Source organism: Bubalus kerabau, chromosome 8, assembly GCF_029407905.1.
Source record: "Bubalus kerabau isolate K-KA32 ecotype Philippines breed swamp buffalo chromosome 8, PCC_UOA_SB_1v2, whole genome shotgun sequence".
Taxonomy (NCBI): Eukaryota; Metazoa; Chordata; class Mammalia; order Artiodactyla; family Bovidae; genus Bubalus; species Bubalus kerabau.
The window spans coordinates 43,285,738-43,308,436 of record NC_073631.1 but is presented as its reverse complement, the minus strand read 5'-3'; the positions used below and the strand labels follow the sequence as shown (position 1 = coordinate 43,308,436).

Sequence of the window (22,699 nt, the reverse complement as noted above, 5' to 3'; positions counted from 1 at the left end):
TTCATGAAAATATTTGGCAAAGTTTATTCAAATATATTTGAATTATGGATTCTTTGGTCCTGAAGAATTGGTTCTCTGTTTTCTGATTTAATCACAAGGTGTTTTTCTTTTTCTTTTTTTGGTTCACTGGCCCAAGTCATACCTGAAAGTTTCAAAGAGCACTGTTCTAAGCTAGAAGCTGCAATTTTATTTGCATGATAGTCTTAGTTTCTCTATATATAAAGGACAAATCATCTCATCAGATTTTATGGTAGTCTCAAGTGTTTTGCAAATAATCATTCCTACTTGTGTAAAATATGTTTATTAGATTTAAAAAAAATAATACTTGGTCAATATGCAATAATATTTTACTGTTATGATCGCTTAAAATAACATGTCATAATAACATTTGAAATAAAAATAACATGGTATGATAGGAATTTTTATCTCATTTAATCTGATTTGACATTTGAAATTTGTAAAGACCCTGATGCTGGGAAAGATTGAAGGTGGGAGGAAAAGGGGATGACAGAGGATGAGATGGTTGGATGGCATCACTGACTCAATGGACATGAGTTTGAGTAAGCTCTGGGAGTTGGTGATAGACAGGGAAGCCTGACATGCTACAGTCCATGGGGTCACAAAGAGTCGGACACGACTGAGCTGAACTGACATTTGAAAGCTTACATGATATATATCATATCCAGTTAGAGAAAATTGAGCCACAGAGAAATGATATAATATTAAGACCCAGGAGTGACCTAAATTACTTGACTTTAAAGCCCAGAATCAGTATAATTCCTGCAGACTGTATAGTACCTTACAACTTGAGGTAAAAAAAAATTGAGGTTAAAAAAAAAAAAAAATAATAATAGTATTTCCATCTTGGATACATCAAAAATGGCTTCAGATAGTTCTATTTAAACCAATATGACTCTAAGGGAATCACCTCAACCTTACAGCAGTCCCAGTAATCAAGTATTCCAAAAGTACTCTAAAAGATAATATTGTTTCTAAAAGAAACTTTAGTATACTACATGAAGTCCAATGCATTTATTGTTTTAATTTTTTTAAACTGTCACCAAAACAGTTATAAGTTCTAATATGTGAGAGGTATCATTTAGTGAAGTATATTATTTTATGTATATTTTTTTCTATTACATATTTTAGGTCCATATATTCTGATAGGATGGAAATGCACAAGTAAATTGGAAAGTTTGTGGTAATTTCAATGAGAAAAGGTGTTGGAGATCCCCTAACCTAATTATTTAAACATTTTCCACAGAGCCCTTGGGTTCTTTGGGGATGACTCAGAGTCCATACTTTGACCAGAATAGCTTTTCTTTTAACTATCTTTATATACTGGGATTGTGTGTAAAATTAGTATTAGTCTAATGACCTTGTGTTTCCTTATGATGAAACACAAGATTTAAATGACTGATTTAACTAGCTGGATGTGAATCTACATCTTATTCATGGCTAGGGAATCATAGCTTTGTAAACACACCTAGAAATCATGTAAGAGTGTAAAAAGGAACTTTCATCATTCATATTCCACCTGCTTGTTGCAGTAATCATAACCAAAACTCTAAAACTGGGTCATCTAGGTCCTGGCATTCATTGATGGCGCAAGTATGTACTTCTGTAACCCGAAATTGTTTTAAAGTATTGTAGTTCACAACCCAGGAAATTTTACGTCTGGCCAAGACTTTCCTTGGGCTTCCCTGGTAGTTCAGATGGTAAAGAATCTGCCTGCAATGTAGGAGACCTGGGTTTGATCCCTGGGTTGGAAAGATCTCCTGGAGAAGGGGATCTTCCAGTATTCTTGCCTGGAGAAGCCCACGAACAGACCATGGGGTCACACAAAGAGTTGGACATGACTGAGCGACTAACACTCACTTCAAGCTTTTCCTTGGTGGCATTTCCCAGGGAACATAGCACTATCCACATATCTGAGTTATTACAGATTTTCAGGCAACTTTCTCTAATATTCTGACCTATTCATTGGAGAGGCTTCTTATAGCTCAGTCTCAGTTTCTGCCACCAGATTTCTAACATAGTGGAAAGGCATAATGCTCGTAAGTTCATTCCAGAAACACTCCACTGATTTGACAGAAAAGAAAAACCAGAGAAACTCTTAGTTCTTTCAAAGATAGCGCACATGTAGATATATTCGTGAATTCTACAAAAGGAATAAAATGTATAATCTCTGAAATGGTAGAGCTAATCTCCCTACAGACTCAAGAAAGGTATAAGATAGTTCTACCTTATAAATCAAATATGCCTTTTTATTTTCTCTTCTTGACCTGGTGGTGGTGGTTTAGTCGCTAAGTCGTGTCCGACTTTTGCAAACGCACGGGCTATAGCCCGCCAGGCTCCATTGTCCATGGATTCTCCAAGGGAGAATACTGGAGTGTGTTGCCATTTCCTTCCTGATCTAAGTCCAAATAATTAGTTTTCTTTCCTAAACCTGTGATTATTCTTCATTTCCTAAATTTAAGCACTTTAAGCAAGCAATAAATTGCTGCTGCTGCTGCTGCTAAGTCGCTTCGTGTCCGACTCTGTGCGACCCCATAGACGGTAGCCCACCAGGCTCCCCCGTCCCTGGGATTCTCCAGGCAAGAACACTGGAGTGGGTTGCCATTTCCTTCTCCAATGCATGAAAGTGAGAAGTGAAAGTGAAGTCGCTCAGTCGTGTCTGACTCTTTGCGACCCCATGGACTGCAGCCCACCAGGCTCCTCAGTCCATGGGATTTTCCAGGCAAGAGTACTGGAGTGGGGTGCCATTGCCTTCTCTGAATAAATTGCTACAGATATCTATATCTTACTGTTTCTTATGACAAAGAAATAACAAACAAAACTTAAAGTTAGCAGGTAAAATAAATTTCAATATGTAAGAAGCTACATTATTAAGACAACCAAACATGTAAGGCAGAAATATTATATGCTCTAAATAGCTGCATTTGAGAGAAGAGTGGATACAAACAACACTGCTTTTTGAATATAAACATTAGTGGGAAAGCAGCTGAGTAGAATGTGCTGAGTAACTTGAACTTTTCTCTTATGTACTCAGTGTATGTCTTGCGTAATGTTTGTCCCTCTTTTGCTGCAGGTGAATAAAACTACAGGTAACCCTTGAACATAATAGGTTTAAACTTTGTGGGTGTACTTTTACACAGAATTTTTTCAGTAAATATCACAGTACTGCCTGATCCACAATATGTAGCTGGCTGGATCCACGGATGCAGAGCCACAGATATACAGGGATTTTCCGCTGTGTTCAGGGTCCATGTCTGTAACCCTTCTGTGTTGTTCTATTTGGAATTTTGTAGTATGAAGTATAAGGTTAAAGTACGATTAGAATGGCAACATTCACTCATGGTGACAAGATACTGAAGCATAATAAATGAACACAAGTACAGCAGTCCCTCTTTTCTCCACAGGTATGGGCAGATACCTTCTAAAACCCTTCGTGTGGCTGAAATCACAGATAGCACCAAGCCATAAGTAGAACTCCCCCTTATTCTATGGTTTCAGTTACACTCAGTTGACCTTATTTGACCCTGGGTAAGTGAAACCGTAGAGAGCAAAGCTGCTGATAGAGCAGGACAAAATTCATGTGAAATATCTTGTCTATTCTTAAAAAAAAAATGTAAATTTATATCAAGGTAACAAAAGTGAGTCAGGGAGTTCAAAATTTGGAAAAGTAGACAAATTCAATCTCACCTTTCAGTACATGTATGCAGGAATGCTACAGCAAAACTTCTTTCTTTGTTTATATGATTCAGACCGGTATTAGACTAGTAACTGTCTAACCATGCAATTCAACAGAATAAATTACTGACTGTTTTCTTGCACTTGACTTATTAGCAGTGTGCTGTGTGAACTATTTCACTTCAATTTTAGGTCAAAGCAGACAGAATCTAGGCAGTACCCAGTCTGCCCATTACTTGATATCTCTGGGCTCAGAGTCCTTGAAAGTCATAATAATGAGTTTTCAGGTTTTGAGAGAAAGACACTGAAGAGCCTGTTGTTTCCTGGATCATCCAGTGGATGTTCTTGGGACCCTTCCCTGTAGGCCATGGGGCTGCTTGAATAAAGGGAAATGATTCAGGGATAGGTCTGGTATATTCTCGACTATGACAGCATATAGTCCCAAAACAGGCAAATATTCACATATATGCCATTTTAGAAACAGTAGTTCAGTAATGTTTAGAACAATTCATATTCCATCTGTCAGAATCACAAAGGACATTAATATTGATTAATTTTATGGTTCCATGAAAACTGTAAGGGGGTGTACAATTATATTTAGCAAAGGGGATTCTACCTGAGAATTATCTAGTCATTATTATCAGGTTTACATAACTTGTTTCATCGCATTATGACCACCCTGGCCAAAGCCATAAAAGGTAACCGTCCATCCCCAAGAAATTAATAAAAAAAACCCACTCTACTTGCTTAGGAACACATAAAATTCCACAGGAAAAATAAATCATTTGTTTCACCTTGTGTGGTGTTTGTTTACGTTGGAAAAATCATGTGACACTAATGATGATATACATTTCATCAGGATCTCAATGTGAATCCATTTGTCCATCCGAATATACAGTGGAAGAATCTGTGGTATTAGGCACAGGCGAGGGAAATCATAATGGATAAAAAATAAATAAATTGCCATGAAAAAGTGCCTATAATTCAGTCTTTCTACACTTTGGGGAAAATCTAATTTTTCTTATTTCCTTACCTATGCAATTAATTCTTTAAAAAAACTAAATGGCTCTTCAAGTGGACAGAAATAGTAATAAAATCATCATAGTGGTATTTCTACCACAACAAAGCTAGGGAGGGAAAACCTGAGATCATAACAAATTATAATTTTTATTATCTTCACAAGATTGAAAAAAATGTTTTTTTGTCTTTTTTGTCTGTAGCATCCGTTCTGTTGGCATTTTTATTTTCCTTTGTCAGGGCATTTTGAAGTAGGGACATTTTGTTTGTAAGCTACAAAACGCATTCCATTTGTCAATGTTAGGTCAACCCTATTTTGAAAAATGCTGTTGCAACCAAAATATCTCAGATGAACATGTTTTCAAATATTAGAATAATATATTCTTTGTTCCAATAGGATCTACTCATTCTACTTAGAATTTCCCTGCAAGAAACATGGGCTGCGATCGACACTGTGGGCTCGTCACGGGCGCTGTCATTGGAGCAGTTGTGGCTCTGTTCGGAGGGATTCTAATGCCAGTTGGAGACATGCTCATTGAGAGGACAATTAAAAAGGTACAAGTACTAGCAGAATATTTCTTGTCATTTTGATTCGTTCCATTTTAATCCCCATTTTGCTTAGGGTGCCTCTTTTGTATTTCACTTTAACTGGCAATTTTTGGTCTCCAACATAATAAACCACTGAAACTCTATATTATAGAGAAATGGTCATAGTATGATTCATATTCTATACTAACGCACTGTCATCTTAAATCTAAATATCCAATTTTTGATTAAAAAACTATTATAGGTATGCAGGTAAGTAGAAGTAGTGGCTTTTAATTATGTTCAAAGATTATGTTGATATGCTTTTTTGTACACATCTATACCATTTGTATTGAAAGAAATATTCTTTAAATTCTACAGTACTTTAAAATTTTCTAAAGTTTCACATACATGATTTCATCAGTTCAGTTCAGTTCAGTCGCTCAGTCGTGTCCGACTCTTTGTGACCCCATGGACTGCAGCACACCAGGCCTCCCTGTCCATCACCAACTCCCAGAGTTCACTCCAACTCACGTCCATTGAGCTGGTGATGCCATCCAGCCATCTCATCCTCTGTCGTCCCCTTCTCCTCCTGCCCCCAATTCCTCCCAGCATCAGAGTCTTTTCCAATGAGTCTACTCTTTGCATGAGGTGGCCAAAGTATTGGAGTTTCAGCTTTAGCATCAGTCCTTCCAAAGAACACCCATGATTTTATATAATTCCATAATAAACATTTTCTTCTATTTTTATGTTGCCCCAACTTATCTCCTCACTGGTAACCACTTGTTCTCTATATCCACGAATCTGTTTCTTTTTTGTTTTACTCATTAGTTTGCTGTATTTTTTTAGATTCCACTATAAGTAATATCACGAGCTTCCCTGGTGGCTCAGATGGTAAAGAATTTGCCTGCAATGCAGGAGACCCGGGTTTGATCCCTGGGTTGGGAAGACACCCTGGAGACGGGAATGGCAACCCACTCCAGTATTCTTGCCTGGAGAATTCTATGGATAGAGGAGCCTTGTGGGCGACAGTCCATGGAGCTGCAAAGAGTCAGACATGACTCGTGACTAATGCTTTTACTTTTCCTAATATCATATAGTATTTGTTTTCCTCTGTCTGATTAATTTCATTTAGCATAATGGCAACCACATTCATCCATGTTGCTTCAATTGGCAAAATTTCATTCTTTCTCTATGTCTGAGTAATATTCCACTGCATATAGATACCAAATCTTCTTTATCCATTCATCTATTGGTGGACATGTAGGTTGCTTCCATACTTTGGCAACTGTAAATAATGCAACTGTGACCACTGGGGAGCATGCATCTTTTCAAATTACTGTTTTTGTTGAATACATATCCAGGGATGGAAATGCTGGGTCATACAGAGCTCTTTATTTAGATTTTGTGGACACCTCCACCCTTGCGGAATCAATTTACATTCTCACCAACAATGTATGAAGGTTCCCTTTTCTCTACATCCTCACCAACTTTTATTATTTGTGTTCATCAGAGATACTGGCCTTCAGTTTTCTTTTTTTGTAATATATTTGTCTGGTTCTGGTATTAGGGTGATGCTGGCCTCACAGAATGAGTTTGGAAGTACTCCTTCCTCTGCAATTTTGTGGAATAGTATGAGAAGGATAGGTTTCAATTATTTTCTAAATGTTTAGTAGAGTTCGCTTGTAAAGCCATCTGATCCTCAAATTTTGTTGCAAGTTTTTAAATTATTGATTTAATTTCATTATTGGTAATTGGTCTGCTCATATTTCCTATTTCTTCCTGGCTCAGTCTTGGGAGAATATATGTTTCTAAGAATTTTTCCATTTTTTAGTCTAGATTATCCATTTTATTGGTATACAGTTGTTCATAGTAGTCTCTTATGATTTTGGGTATTTCTGTGGTGTTGGTTGTAACTTCTTTTTCATTTCTGATTTTATTAATTTGGGCCATTTCTCTTTTTTTCTGATGAGTCTAGCTAAAGCCTTATCCTTTTTAATTATTGTTTTCAAGAGCTAGTTTTTAGTTTCATTGGGGTTTTTTTTAGTATCTATTTCATTTATTTCTGCTCTTATCTTTATGATTTCCAGAGCTAGTTTTTAGTTTCATTGGGTTTTTTTTTTTTTTTTTTAGTATCTATTTCATTTTTTTCTGCTCTTATCTTTATGATTTCTTTCCTTCTACTATCTTTGGGTTTTCTTTATTCCTCTTTTTCCCTTTAGGTGTCTGGTTAGGTTGTTTAACTGAGATTTTTTTTGTTTGTTTGTTTCCTGATGTAAACCTGTATAGCTATAAATTTCTGTTAGAACTGCTTTGCTGCATCCCTTAAGTTTTAAATTGTCATGTTTTCATTTTCATCTGTCTTCAGGTGACTTTATATTTCCTCAGAGATCCATTAGTCGTTAAGAAGCATATTATTTAGCCTCCACATGGCTTGTTTTTGTGGCTCTTTTTCATGCCATTTAAGACTCCCTTTTAGAAAGAGTACTGCTCAGTCTGCACTAACAAAAGGCACTCTGGCCTAGTGTGGTAGAATACACAGAACTGATGGGTGATAGGATGCACTGGGATAAAAGGATTAAATAGGGAGAGAGAGGAGTAAAAGTTATAAACAGTAAGATATCCAGTTGAGTTACTGAAGGAAACGTATTCCCTGGAAGAATACAAGACAGAGGTTTTACAAGTAATTTGATATGAACATCAGTATGTATTTCAAAGGTCGGTGCTCAGACAGATTTTATCATTACTATAGAGATTACATATAAAACTGAACAGCAGGTTTGCTTTCTAGAGAGTTTGAAAGTAGAAACAAAAGGTCAGAGAAACTGGCCAACAGTAGGAGTTGCATTTCTGAATTATATGTAAACCCAGCAGTAAAGACTCCACCTGTAATTCTGGAGACACGGGTTTGATCCCTGGGTCAGGAAGATCCCTGAGGAAGGAAATGGCTACTTTCTCCAGTATTCTTGTCTGGGAAATCCCATGGACAGAGGAGTCTGGCAGACTAGAGCCCATGGGGTCACAAGAGTTGGACATGACTTAGCAACTAAACCATCACCACCACAGTGAGCCAAGTGCCTTACCTCTAACTCAAGAGCACTTAGTTTAATGCTGTTTATTTTACAAATATATACAAGTTTTAGTACTGGTCATTTTTTGTTTACCATTGAAATCATTACCATTACTAGCTTCATTTAATGGACTAATACCAAATTGGGAAAGTTATTATCTGCATACAAACACCGTTTAAAAAAATGGAATTAAAGTACCTAATTTTAACAGATCAGAATATCATCTCATGATGTTACCTAACTTTTAAAGTATAGATCTGGGACTCTATGATTCCTTTCAATTCTAAGAAATGACACCCTAACTCTATCAGTTGAAATGGCCTAAAACAATTGATTAATTTATATATAAATATACATTTTTTTTTTACTTTATTTCTAGGTAGCTTTTTAAGGACTGCATGGTAGAAACTTTTTTTCTAACAATATTTTAGACTATGATTCCTAGCAAATTTATGTGGAGACAGCAGGCTTATACAATCTTGCTGCTGCTGTTGCTGCTAAGTCGCTTCAGTCGTGTCCAACTCTGCGCGACCCCTTAGACGGCAGCCCACCAGGCTCCCCCGTCCCTGGGATTCTCCAGGCAAGAACACTGGAGTGGGTTGCCATTTCCTTCTCCAATGTATGAAAGTGAAAAGTGAAAGGGAAGTCACTCAGTCTTGTTCGACTTAGTGACCCCACGGACTGCAGCCTACCAGGCTCCTCCGTCCATGGGATTCCCCAGGCAAGAGTACTGGAGTGGGGTGCCATTGACTAAAAGTCAATGGTATGAGTTGCCATGAATATGGAAAGCAGAAACCGCCAAAGGACTTTAGGAAAAGGACAAAGTTTTGCCAGTTTTTATGAAGGATAATTCATTACCTTGACATGGTTCATATCATTTGATAAATCTTTAGACATTATTGTATAACAAAAGTAATTTTACATAATTTTTTAAATTTCCCTATGATATTAACTACAGAACACAAAGAAATGAATTAAAGATTTCTTTCTCTCAGCATGCACACACATACATGTTCATAATACATACACATATATGAATATTTTCTGAACACAGAAACTGCTTGCAACTGATTGCAAACAGAATATTTTGATACTGAGGAGAGGAGATGAAAATTATTTTCAGTATATTACTGCTTTTTAAGAAGCTTTAATTTCCCTGGATGGAGAATAAACATAAAAATGATAAAACAGCAATAAAAGAACTGTTATAATTTTACATAAGTTATTGCCATATAATTGGTTTATCAGTTCAGTTCAGTTCAGTCGCTGAGTCATGTCCAACTCTTTGCGACCCCATAAATTGCAGCATGCCAGGCCTCCCTGTCCATCACCAACTCCCAGAGTTCACTCAGACTCACGTCCATCGAGTCAGTGATGCCATCCAGCCATCTCATCCTGTTGTCCCCTTCTCCTCCTGCCCCCAGTCCCTCCCAGCATCAGAGTCTTTTCCAATGAGTCAACTCTCTGCATGAGGTGGCAAAAGTACTGGAGTCTCAGCTTTAGCATCATTCCTTCCAAAGAAACCCCAGGGCTGATCTTAAGAATGGACTGGTTGGATCTCCTTGCAGTCCAAGGGACTCTCAAGAGTCTTCTCCAACACCACAGTTCAAAAACATCAATTCTTCGGCGCTCAGCTTTCTTCATAGTCCAACTCTCACGTCCATACATGACCACAGGAAAAACCATAGCCTTGACTAGATGGACCTTTGTTGGCAAAGTAATGTCTCTGCTTTTCAATATGCTATCTAGGTTAGTCATAACTTTTCTCCCAAGGAGTAAGCATCTTTTAATTTCATGGCTGCAGTCACCATCTGCAGTGATTTTGGAGCGCAAAAAAATAAAGTCTGACACTGTTTCCACTATTTCCCCATCTATTTCCCATGAAGTGAGGGGACCAGATGCCATGATCTTCATTTTCTGAATGTTGAGCTTTAAGCCAACTTTTTCACTCTCCACTTTCACTTTCATCAAGAGGCTTTTTAGTTCCTCTTCACTTTCTGCCATAAGAGTGGTGTCATCTGCATATCTGAGGTTATTGATATTTCTCCCAGCAATCTTGATTCCAGTTTGTGTTTCTTCCAGTCCAGCGTTTCTCATGATGTACTCTGCATAGAAGTTAAATAAGCAGGGTGACAATATACAGCCTTGATGTACTCCTTCTCCTACTTGGAACGAGTCTGTTGTTCCATGTCCAGTTCTAACTGTTGCTTCCTGACCTGCATACAGATTTCTCAAGAGGCAGATCAGGTGGTCTGGTATTCCCATCTCTTACAGAATTTCTCACAGTTTCTTGTGATCCACACAGTCAAAGGTTTTGGCATAGTCAAGAAAGCAGAAATAGATGTTTTTCTGGAACTCTTTTGCTTTTTCAATGATCCAGTGAATGTTGGCAATTTGGTCTCTGATTCCTCTGCCTTTTCTAAAACCAGCTTGAACATCTGGAAGTTCACGGTTTACGTATTGATGAAGCCTTGCTTCGAGAATTTTGAGCATTACTTTACTAGCATGTGAGATGAGTGCAATTGTGCAGTAGTTTGAGCATTCTTTGGCATTGCCTTTCTTTGGGATTGGAATGAAAACTGACCTTTTCCAGTCCTGTGGCCACTGCTGAGTTTTCCAAATTTGCTGGCATATGGAGTGCAGCACTTTCACAGCATCATCTTTCAGGATTTGAAAGAGCTCAACTGGAATTCCATCACCTCTACTAGCTTTGTTCGTAGTGATGCTTTCTAAGACCCACTTGACTTCACATTCTAGGATATCTGGTTCTAGCTGAGTGATCACACTATCATGATTATCTGGGTCATGAAGATCTTTTTTGTACAGTTCTTCTGTGTATTTTTGCCACCTTTTCTTAATATCTTCTGCTTCTGTTAGGTCCATACCAATACAGTAATGCTAAGAAAAAAGTAGTTAAAAAGCAATCTAAGAAAGTAAATAAGACTAGAGGTCTCCCCTCTAAAGGGTGGATAGAATTTGTATTATAATAATAGTCAAAGTTTACTGGTGGAAACAACATGACACTGGGGTGAAAGATCTGATTCTCCATCCATTTCAGTTGCTCAGTCGTGTCTGACTCTTGGAGACCTCATCGACTGCAGCACTCCAGGCTTCCCTGTTCATCAGCAACTCCCGGAGCTTGCTCAGACTCACGTCCATTGAGGCAGTGATGCCCTCCAACCATCTCGTCCTCTGTCATCTCTTTCTCCTCATGCCTTCAATCATTCCCAGCAATAGGGTCTTTTCCAAGGAGTCAGTTCTTCACATCAATGGCCAAAGTATCGGAACTTCAGCATCAGTCCTTCCAATGAATATTCAGGATTGATTTCCTTTAGGATTGACTGATTTGATGTCCTTGAGGTCCAAGGGACTCTCAAGAATCTTCTCCAACACCACAGTTCAAAAGCATCAATTCTTTGGCATTCAATCTTCTTTATGATCCAACTCTCACATCCATACATGACTATTGGAAAAACCATAGCTTTGACTAGACGGACTTTTGTTGCCAAAGTAATGTCTCTGCTTCTTAATATGCTGTTTATGTTTGTCATAGCTTTTCTTCCAAGGAGCAAACATCATTTAATTTCATGGCTGCAGTCAATATTTTAAGTGATGTTCAAGCCCAAGAAAATAAAGTCTTTCACTGTTTCCCCATCTATTTGCCATGAAGTGATGTGACCAGATGCCCTGATCTTAGTTTCCTGAATGTTGAGTTTTAAACCAGCTTTTTCACTCTCCTCTTTCATTTTCATCAAGAAGCTCTTTCATTCCTCTTTACTTTCTGCGATAAGGGTCAGTGTCATTTGCGTATCTGAGATTATTTCTCCTGGCAATCTTAATTCCAGCTTGTGCTTCATCCAGCCTGGCACTTCACATGATGTACTCTGCATAGAAGTTATATAAGCAGGGTGACAATATACAGTCTTGACATACTCCTTTCTCAATTTGGAACCATTCTGTTGTTCCATGTCCAGTCGTAACTGTTGCTTCTTGACATGCACACAGATTTCTCAGGAGGCACAGAAGGTGGTCTGGTATTCTCATCTCTTTAAGGATTTTCCAGTTTGTTGTGATCCACACAGTCAAAGGCTTTGGCATAGTCAATAAAGTAGATGTTTTTCTGGAACTCTCTGCTTTTTCTATGATCCAACGGATGTTGGCAATTTGATCTCTGGTGCCTCTGCCTTTCCTAAGTCCAGCTTGAACATCTGGAAATTCTCAGTTCATGTACTATAGAAGCCTAGCTTGGAGAATTTAGAGCGTTATTTTGCTAGCATATGAGATGAGTGCAACTGTGCAGTAGTTTGAACATTTTTTGGCATTGCCTTTCTTTGGGATTGGAATGAAAATGTACCTTTTTCTGTTCTGTGGCCACTGCTGAGTTTTCCAAATTTGCTGGCATATTGAGTGTAGCACTCTAGCAGCATCATCTTTTAGGATTTGCAACTGAAATTGCATCACCTCCACTAGCTTTTTTTCATAGTGATGCTTTCTAAGGCCCACTTGACTTAGCACTCCAGGATGTCTGGCTCTAGATAACCATTGTGCTTATCTAGGTCATTAAGATCTTTATTGTATAGTTTTTATGTGTATTCTTGCCACTTCTTGTTAATATTTTCTGTCTGTTAGATCCATACCATTTCTGTCCTTTATTGTGCCCATCATTGCATGAAATGATCCCTTGGTATCTCTCATTTTCTTGAAGAGATCTCTAGCCTTTTCCATTCTATTGTTTTCTTCCATTCTTTGCATTCTCCATTATCTACTACAAAGTTGTCATACAGCATTGAATCAGACATGTTTTCTATAGAACCCTAAAAAAATGGATGGGATTAGGTGACCCTAACTCTAACATCTGATAATTCAATGCATTCATTTCAGTTTTGTATTTCCACTTTTGAGTTGAAAAAAATCTACAAATGAACTATTATGGAAAAATGATTCATAGCATTTAGAAGAAAAACATGATATGCTTATACTGTTTTGATATTCATTGTATAAGCATTAGAATGAATACATTTTCTGTCCTACCAGGTATATTCTACCACAATTCCTTTTCAATTCTGTAAATACTTAGAAGTTCCTTTAATTAAGAACATTTAATAAGATATGTGCCTTGGGGGTACATGATAAACAATTGTTATTAGTCTTTAAGATTCTTACAATGTGAAAATAATAATGTATATGTCCATGTGCTTCCTTGAAATGGGAATTAACACCTAATTCTTCTTTAGGACTGATTTCAGCTTCAACATCCTCACAACACCTTTACATTTAAACAAGCCATAATACTTTTTCTATACATAATTTTGTCTTTATTTTGGGCTTACTATAGAAATAAGATGTCAAGATACAGTTGAGCATTTTTGAAGGAAAATTGGTTGTAAAATATAGGAGGGTCTCACTTGCTGTAGGAGCTCCAGCATGAAAAATGAAAATACTTCCAGTTATTACTAGATTTTTCTCTCAGTTCTGTTTTGCCTCGTCAGTTCAACTTGCTGAGGGTTGAAAAGTTAATGTTCAACCTGGTAAGAACTTTTTGGAAAAGGTTTAATAAAATTTGCTTAATAAATTATTACAAACTAAACCTAAACTCTAAACCTTGCCAGTGGTTGGCCTTACAATCACCAGACATGTGTACAATATTACACACTGATTCTCTTTGTAAAAGATGGACTAAAAGAGACTGCCAACCATTATGTGTTGAAAACATTTCTGTTTCATGTGGTAGGTTGCAGAAGTTCTCATACGCAAGTACTTGAGCTTAGTCCTTTCATTGACTAATAAAGGTCTGCAACTCCCACAAGTGCCCTTATTGACTACAAAGAAATAACCCAAACTTGTTTTCTTTTTCACAGGAATCGGTCCTTGAAGAAGGTACAATTGCTTTTAAAAATTGGGTTAAAGCAGGTGCTAACGTTTACAGACAGTTTTGGATATTTGATGTGCAGAATCCAGAGGAAGTGGCAGTCAATAGCAGCAAAATTAAAGTTAAGCAAAGAGGTCCTTACACATACAGGTGAGTCCCCCAAATACGTGGCACTCTTTCCTTGAACACATGTATTTCTGAAAAAGCTTCCACTTGACAAATGTCACTGTATTGAACTGTATTTATTACTTTCTTGCCATTGACATACATTGAAATATTTGTTTCTGCCTATGTATTAATAAAACCCTAATCTAAGGATTTAATGAGTATAAGAAATACAGATTTTATTATGAATTTACCAGCAGCAATTAACAGATCTATATTTAAGAAGTTACCAGTGTTTTACCCTTGTGGCATTTGTTCTCAACTCTAGCAGCATCTGCAGGTCAATTCCAAACTCCCAAACTATCCACACTGCTATATTTAAAATAGATAACAAAGACCTACCATATAGCACAGGTAACTCGGCTCAATATTATGTAATAACCTACATGGTGAAGAATTTGAAAAAAGAATAATACGTATAGATGTGTATGTATTATGTGTGTGTGTGTGTGTGTTGTGTGTCTGTATGTACATATATAACTGAATCACTGCTGTAAAACTGAAACTAGTACAACATTGTAAATCAATTATACTCCTATATAAAATAAAAATTAAAAAATAAAGTAAAATATAAAATTTAAAAAACAGCTCTAAAATATGCAAGCTAAATTTTAAAAATCTATCAAAAATTTAAAAACTAGAGTATTTTAAAATCCTAAAACTTAAAACGTAGGTTATATGAGTGGTTCTCAAAATGTGGTTTCTGGACCAGCAAAATCAACATCACCTGAGAACTAGGTAGAAATTCAAATTCTCAGGCCTCACCTTAGACCAAATGTATCAGATATACTTGGTTTTGAGCCTAGTAATGAGTTTGATAAATATTCTGGGGATTTCAATACATACTCAAATTTGAGAATCACAGCATTAAACTGATTTTACATAACTACAATAATTGCTAAAGATTTCTATTCAAACTATTTTCCAGGTCTTAAGGGTACTTTTATTCTGTTATAATTTCGTTTTGTCCAGTACTGAGACTGGATAAGCTGTACCTTTATTTTGCATGCCTTAACAGTTTAACACACTTTTGAAAAGAACCTTAGGTATAAGCACTAATGGGAAATAATTTGCCAGAAAGTTTCACCTTGGAAATTTAAAAAACTCATTCCAGGAGCTGTGAAATGATTTACCATGTTCACACAGACCTAGGAACTGGTAACTCTAAGATTTTTGTGTACATTTTCTCTTATATAAATTACCAGACTGTGACTTTTCTAACTATGAAAGTAAGAAAAGAGACTAAACTTAGCCAAGGATTAGGACTTTAGTTCCCTGACTAGGGATCAAACCTGTGCTTCCCTGAAGGAGAATTGCTAAGTGCTAACCAAAGGACTTTCAGGGAATTCCCTGTATTCTAATTTTTAAACGAAAAATTGAGTGATTATGTTCTCTTTCTAAAAGTACATTCTAAACACAGACCTCAGTTTAAAGGATTTTTCTCTTAGTGAGTGCCATATCCTGGTGCAGTGTTGTAAGTACAACTAAGTAAAACTAGAATTTGGTCACAGTTATTTTACTATTATCTCAATTATTATAAACATAAATATTCCTGAAAATTAGAGCATTTTAATTTTAAATGTTAATAATAGATAATCTAAATTTAAAATACAACTATCTAAGAGAAAACAGTAATTGACTGATAATAGATTGTCCTGGATGCTGTTTCAGATTTTTATATTCTTTGCATGTCTACAGGACTCCAAGAAAAGTAAATGATAAAACCTTGAAGAAAGTATATTAACAGTAAAATATATTTCTATCTTTTCTGAATTCTTTTTTGAGATAATGTGAAACATTAATTATTTGTTCAAAAAGTTTTTTTTGAAAACTTACCAAGTACCAGGCACTGTGGTTGGGGATAAAAAACACTCATAATAGCTACCCTACATGAATTTTACATTTTATTATACCTAATTGGAGAAGGCAATGGCAACCCACTCCAGTACTCTTGCCTGGAAAATCCCATGAATGGAGGAGCCTGGTAGGCTGCAGTCCATGGGGTCGCTAAGAGTTGGACACGACTGAGCAACTTCACTTTCACTTTTCACTTTCATGCATTGGAGAAGGAAATGGCAACCCACTCCAGTGTTCTTGCCTGGAGAATCCCAGGATGGGGTCGCACAGAGTTGGACACGACTGAAGCAACTTAGCAGCATACCTAATTGAAATGTGTGATTTTTTTATTTGTTATATTTTAAACATTTCAGTCCCATTATTTTTTTTCAGTCTTTATCTTAGATAATAATAGATAGCTATTTTAACCTCAAATACTGCTACTGCTACTGCTAAGTCACTTCAGTCGTGTCCGACTCTGTGCGACCCCATAGATGGCAGCTCACCAGGCTCCCCCATCCCTGGGATTCTCCAGGCAAGAACACTGGAGTGGGTTGCCATTTCCTTCTCCAATGCAGGAAAGTGAAAAGTGAAAGTGAAGTCACTCAGTCGTGTCCGACCCTCAGCGACCCCATGGACTGCAGCCTACCAGGCTCCTCCATCCATGGGATTTTCCAGGCAAGAGTACTGGAGTGGGGTGCCATTGCCTTCTCCGAACCTCAAATAATAGACAATCAAATATAGGATAGTGCAATGTATACCTTATTTCATCTCAGTAAATATCTTGTAATTGCAAAAGATTTTGTTTCCATAATAACAACCCTTCACCACATTCCTAAAAAAGTGGTTGGTACTTTGCCTAGAGATGTTAGAGCCAGGAGCTCAAAACTAATAAGTATACAATATATTAGGAAGGGATGGAGGGAAATTGACCTGTAAAGTGGAAATTATATTCCATTAGGTATCTTTAATTTTCATTAAAATGCTGGAAATTATGAAAAAGTTGGTGCAGGAAAGTCTGTTCACTATGAACAGACTATCTAATAAGGAAACGTGCTCTTACTGTCCCTTCCTTCAACTTCTCTACTGTCTCCTCCTGAACCTCAGGATAAAAAACTAAACATTTGAGTATGGGGTACAACCTCTTATGTTTGAGATCTTGTTTACTTTAGTAATTTTATTTCCACCACTCTCCTTACTCTGACTCTGTAAACCAAATATATTGAAACATCTGCATATGCAAAATTACACCATGTTCTTCTTATACATGCTATTTTCAACACTATTTTGCTTAACTACACTTTTATTTGTCCCTCAGCCTACTTATGCGGAATTGTATCCTGTCCATTATCCCCACCATAACCATGCCTAGCCTGGGTCTGTACCTGTTCTGTGTTTTCCCAAGAATCTATGTAAACTCCTATAATGACACACATTCTTTCTTCCCTGCTATGCACAACTAAGCCCTCTCCCCGATCATCTCTAATTTGCAAGACTCAGCATTTGGCATGTATATCTTTTTAACTTACTTGTTTAGCCTAATTTCTGACCATCTACATACTCAAAAAAATTATTTACTGCATGAATGAATGGCATTTGTGACAGTTTTTTTCTGAATTTTCTTTTTACTTCTGTTTTTCAGAGTCCGTTATCTAGCCAAAGATATTATAAGCCAAGACTCTAAGACCCACACAGTCTCTTTCCAACGGCCCAAAGGTGCCATCTTTGAACCCTCGCTATCAGTTGGAACAGAGAATGACACATTCACTGTTCTCAACCTGGCTGTAGCAGTGAGTAAACAACAAAATTATTGATTGTGTAATACTTTAGAATCCTCTTTAATTAATTTCATGATTAGAGCTATCATCAGATATCATTTGTAATTTTGATGAAAATGTATTCTCATGACAGTCTGAATTACAATCATTTGGAAATATGACAAGATCATAGAATAATCACCTGAATTGAGAAGACCATTTAAAGTGTATCATTTAAAAAAGTAGGATTTAACTGAAAGTCTTCTTCCTGTGGCCCACACCAAGACAGAAATGTAATAGAAGAAACATTACACTTTTAATCTTGCAAAGATTTGGCAGTAATTTTAGAGATACAATTAAAAGTTTTAAAAGTTTTATTAAACTTAGATGTACTATTTATCCATTTCTTGTAAAAAATCAATACTGCAACTGGTGTCTTACACAGTGCTTTTTTTTTTTTTATAGGCTACACCCCATCTGTATCCAAGCACATTTGTTCAGATAATACTGAATGTATTTATCAAAAACTCAAACTCTTTTATGTTTCAAAAGAGAACTCTGAAAGAACTATTGTGGGGCTATAAGGATCCATTCTTGAGTTCGGTTCCATACTCTATTCCTACCACAGTTGGTGTGTTTTATCCTGTAAGTAACAAATATGAACATCGATATTGTTAGACTCTAACTGTATAAATATAATGGCATTGGCAATTCATAATTTTATCATTTAGTATGTTAATCCTATTTATGATCTGGGAATACATAACTGTAAGTTTTTAAAATCTCTATTCACATGGATTTAGCTTTCCTAGTTGGGAAAATTAACTTATCTGCATGAAACAAATTAGTTTTTAACAATTAAATTTAAAATTAAGAAACCTACATCTAATCATTCTACTCCATTAAATATACAGCTGTCTAAAATTAGACTGCAAGCTGCTAAGGCTTTGAGCAATCTTTCAGTTTCAACTTCCCATCTTAAAAAAATCAAGTGTAATGCCACATTTCTATTTATTTCTGTTGAATATATTCATCCTGTCATTCTTCCTCCTCTAGATTTCTTATAAATTTGTTTAAATGAATATTTAAAACTTAGCCAAAATTGAGCACAATGAGCCTGATATATCAGCAATGTCATATTTTCATAGAATTATTAATAGCTGATTAGTAATCTACTAAAGTGATGAAATGACAGTATGGAAATTAAGAAAAAATGTGAATATGGTGATGAACTTAGTTGTTCCTTAATGTTTTGAGTTATAAATAGGCTAATCTGACTACTGAATTGAAATTTTGACTATGATGGCGCTTATCACTATACAAAATAGTTATAATCTCCAGTTCATTGTTGCTATTTTACTACAGTTTTTAGAAATGCAAGGTTATATATCAATTAAGAAAGCATTAAGAGATAATAAATTCAGTTACTAATATTTAACTCAAATACTTTTAATTCTTTCCTTGGCCAATCCTGTTTTTAATCCTGTGTATCCAATCTTTAAGTCAAGTGGGCCTTAGGAAGCACTGCTGTTAATAAAGCTAGTGGATGTGATAGATGCCAGCAGAACTATTCAAAACCCTAAAAGATGATGCCATCAAGGTGTTGCATTCAATATGTCAGCAAATCTGGAAGGCCTAGCAGTGGCCAAAGGGTTGGAAAAGGTCAATCCTTATCCCAAGTCCCAAGAAGGAGCTAAATAAAGAACATGCTAACTATCAGACTATTGCACTCATCTCCCATGCTAGTAAGGTTATGCTTAAAATCTTGCATGATAGGCTTCAGCATTATGTGAACGAAGAACTTCCAGACGTCCAAGCTAGGTTTAGAAAAGGAAGGGAACCAGAGATCAAATTGCCAACATTCATTGGAACCTAGAGAAAAGTAGGGAATTCCAGAAAAACATCTTCTGCTTCACTGACTGTGCTATATAGCCTTTGACCGTGTGGATCACAATAAACTGTGGAAAATTCTTAAACAGATGGCAATACTAGACCATCTTACCTGTTCTGAGAAATCTGGATAGGGGTCAAGAAGCAACAGTTAGAACTCTGTACAGAACAACTGATTGGTTCAAGATTGAAAAAGGAATATGATGGGGCTGTCTGCTGTCACCCTGTTTGTTTAACCTATACACTGAGCACATCTTGAGAAATGCCAGGCTGGATTCCACAAGCTGGAATCAAGATAGGAGGGAGAAACATCAACAACCTCAGATATGTGGATGATACCACTCTAAATGGTAGAAAGTGAAGAGGAACTAAGATCCTTTTGATGAGGGTGAAAGAGTTAAAGAGCCGGCTTAAAACTAAATATTAAAAAAAAAAAAAACTAAGATCATGACATCCAGCCCCATTCCTCCATGGCAACAGAAGGGGGAAAAGTGGAAGTGGTGACAGATTTGCTCTTCCTGGACTCTAAAATCAATGCAGACAGTGACTGCAGCCATGAAATCAGAAGGTGACTGCTTCTTGGCAAGAACGCTATGACAAACACAGACAGTGCGTTGAAAAGCAGAGACATTACTCTGCTGACAAAGGTCCGTATAGTCAAGGCTATGATCTTCCCAGTAGTCATGTACAGTTGTGAGAGCTGCATTGTAAAGAAGGCAGAATGCCAAAGAATTGATACCTTTGAACTGTGGTGCTGGAGAAGACTCCTGAAAGTCCTTTGAACAGCAAAGAGATCAAACCAGTGAATCTTAAGGGAAATCAACCCTGAATACTCTTTGGAAGGATGGATGCTGAAGCTGAAACTCCAATATTTTGGTCATCTGATGCAAACAGCTGACTCATTGGAAAAGTGCCTGATGCTGGGAACAGTTGAGGGCAGAAGGAGAAGAGGGCATCAGAGGATGAGATGGCTGGATGGCATCACCAATGGAATGGACATGAACTTGGGCAAACTTCAGGAGATGAGTGAGGGACAAGGAGGCTTGGCGTGCTGCAGTCCAAGGGGTCACAAAGGGTTGGACACAATCGGGTGGTTGAACAACAACAACAATTTTATCTTTGTGTGCTTGCATGCATGCTAAGTCACTTCTGTCACGTTTGACTTTGTGACCCCATGGACTGTAGCCCACCAGGCTCCTCTGTCCATGGGATTCTCCAGACAAGAATACTGGAGTGGGTTGCCATTCCCTTCTTCAGGGGATCTTCCTGACCTAGGGATCAAACCCGCCTCTCTTTATATCTCCTGCATTGGCAGCCAGGTTCTTTACCACTAGTGCTACCTGGGAAGCCCATATAATCTTTAGTAACCACTTTTAAAGATCATAACATAGAGAAAATTTCTAGAAATATGGCATGGTCTCATAGGATTTGTTCCCTATCCCCTCACCTCAATATAACAGGACTAGTGATCAAAATGGCCTTTCTGGCTTAATTACAAGAAAGAATAGTGGAGTTGGATCATATCAGCTTCTGATATGTTTTCTTCTTTTGTCTCAGCATCTAGTACTTGTTTCTAGGTACCTTTTATATCTTGTTTTTATAAAAATACTAAAAATCAGTAATTGTAAAAATTTATTTGCTTATATATTTCAAATCACTGGTTGTGAACAACCAGTGTCTGAAAATGGAAAAGTGAGTTAATTACATATTTTATAATTTGGAAAGCATGGCTTGTTTTAGAAGTAATTTTTTCTTGTATGAATCTCTTCAGTACAACAATACTGCAGATGGAGTTTATAAAGTTTTCAATGGAAAAGATGACATAAGCAAAGTTGCCAGAATTGACACATATAAAGGCAAAAAGTAAGTATTCAAGCAGTGTGTGTGTGTGTGTGTGTGTGTGTGAGTGAGACTAGGATACTCTAAGGCAGACAAGAAACTTATTTACCAACTGGTAAGGCACAGGCACCAACCTATGGAACAGAGCTGCCTGTATCTCAGCCCTAAAAACTCCAGGTCTATCAGGCATTAATCCTTTAGCTGTGACAACTGATCACACTAGTGCATAGCTGCTGAGTATCAGCCCCACTGGAGGACTGATCTTGATAAACAAGTTTTCTTACATAAAGAAATCTAAAGGGACTACTTCCATCTCCGCTGCATAACTGGTATTATCATACACCCTAAAATTACATAACTGCAAATGAAAAGGAAGAAAATCAATGTCAACTCATTATTTTAGCATCCAATATATCTTACTGATGTTTTATTTTTTTACTGAGCATGAAATATAAAAACTGCTCATTCCCAGGATATGACAAAGTATGTCTGTAAATATGGCAGCTTAATGAATCAATGCCAATGCTTTCATGATTTTCCCTTTCAAACTTTTCTTGAAATGATTTTATTGATAACTCAGCTTTTTAAAATATTTATCAACACAAAATGGAATTATTATTTCCTGTTCTAAAACTGACATATTAAACTTGAAAAATTAAAAGCACACACTCCTGTGAAGCAGTAGTAGAATGAGATACGTTCATATGGCCATGATTTCCTACTTTTCCCTAACTCCTGCCTATTTATCTGGAGTACACCTAATTCATCATATGTCTAAAATAGGAAGAACCTCAATAAATATCAAGGGAGACATAATTTTCTCTTCAAAGTTAAAATTAGTTTTAGATCAGTGATTTCCTGACAAAGAATAAAGTAATCAAAATCAAAAGAGATGAAATACTTTTATAGATTAATCATTATGTGACACTGAGTTCTTATCTAAAACAGTTAAATACTCATGTAATCCTTTTTCTTCTACAGAGACCATAATCACATATTTTTTTTAAATAGAAAAGTCTAATGGAGGGGAAAAAAAC

At 36.7% G+C, this 22,699-nt stretch overlaps 1 protein-coding gene and 1 long non-coding RNA gene across 2 annotated transcripts in view; one reads left to right on the top strand and one right to left on the bottom strand.

The window, feature by feature from the left end:
- LOC129659067 (uncharacterized) overlaps positions 1-22,699 on the bottom strand; it is an 89,597-nt gene that overhangs the window by 14,456 nt on the left and 52,442 nt on the right. The gene's annotated exons all lie outside the window — the stretch shown is intronic.
- LOC129659064 (platelet glycoprotein 4-like) overlaps positions 1-22,699 on the top strand; it is a 38,080-nt gene that overhangs the window by 1,641 nt on the left and 13,740 nt on the right. Inside the window, exons 2-6 of the mRNA XM_055590136.1 lie at positions 5,108-5,265; positions 14,165-14,325; positions 17,819-17,966; positions 18,399-18,578; positions 21,595-21,686. Of these exons, the coding sequence (XP_055446111.1) occupies positions 5,146-5,265; positions 14,165-14,325; positions 17,819-17,966; positions 18,399-18,578; positions 21,595-21,686 (701 nt within the window). The 5' untranslated portion in view covers positions 5,108-5,145. The remainder of the gene's footprint in view (positions 1-5,107; positions 5,266-14,164; positions 14,326-17,818; positions 17,967-18,398; positions 18,579-21,594; positions 21,687-22,699) is intronic.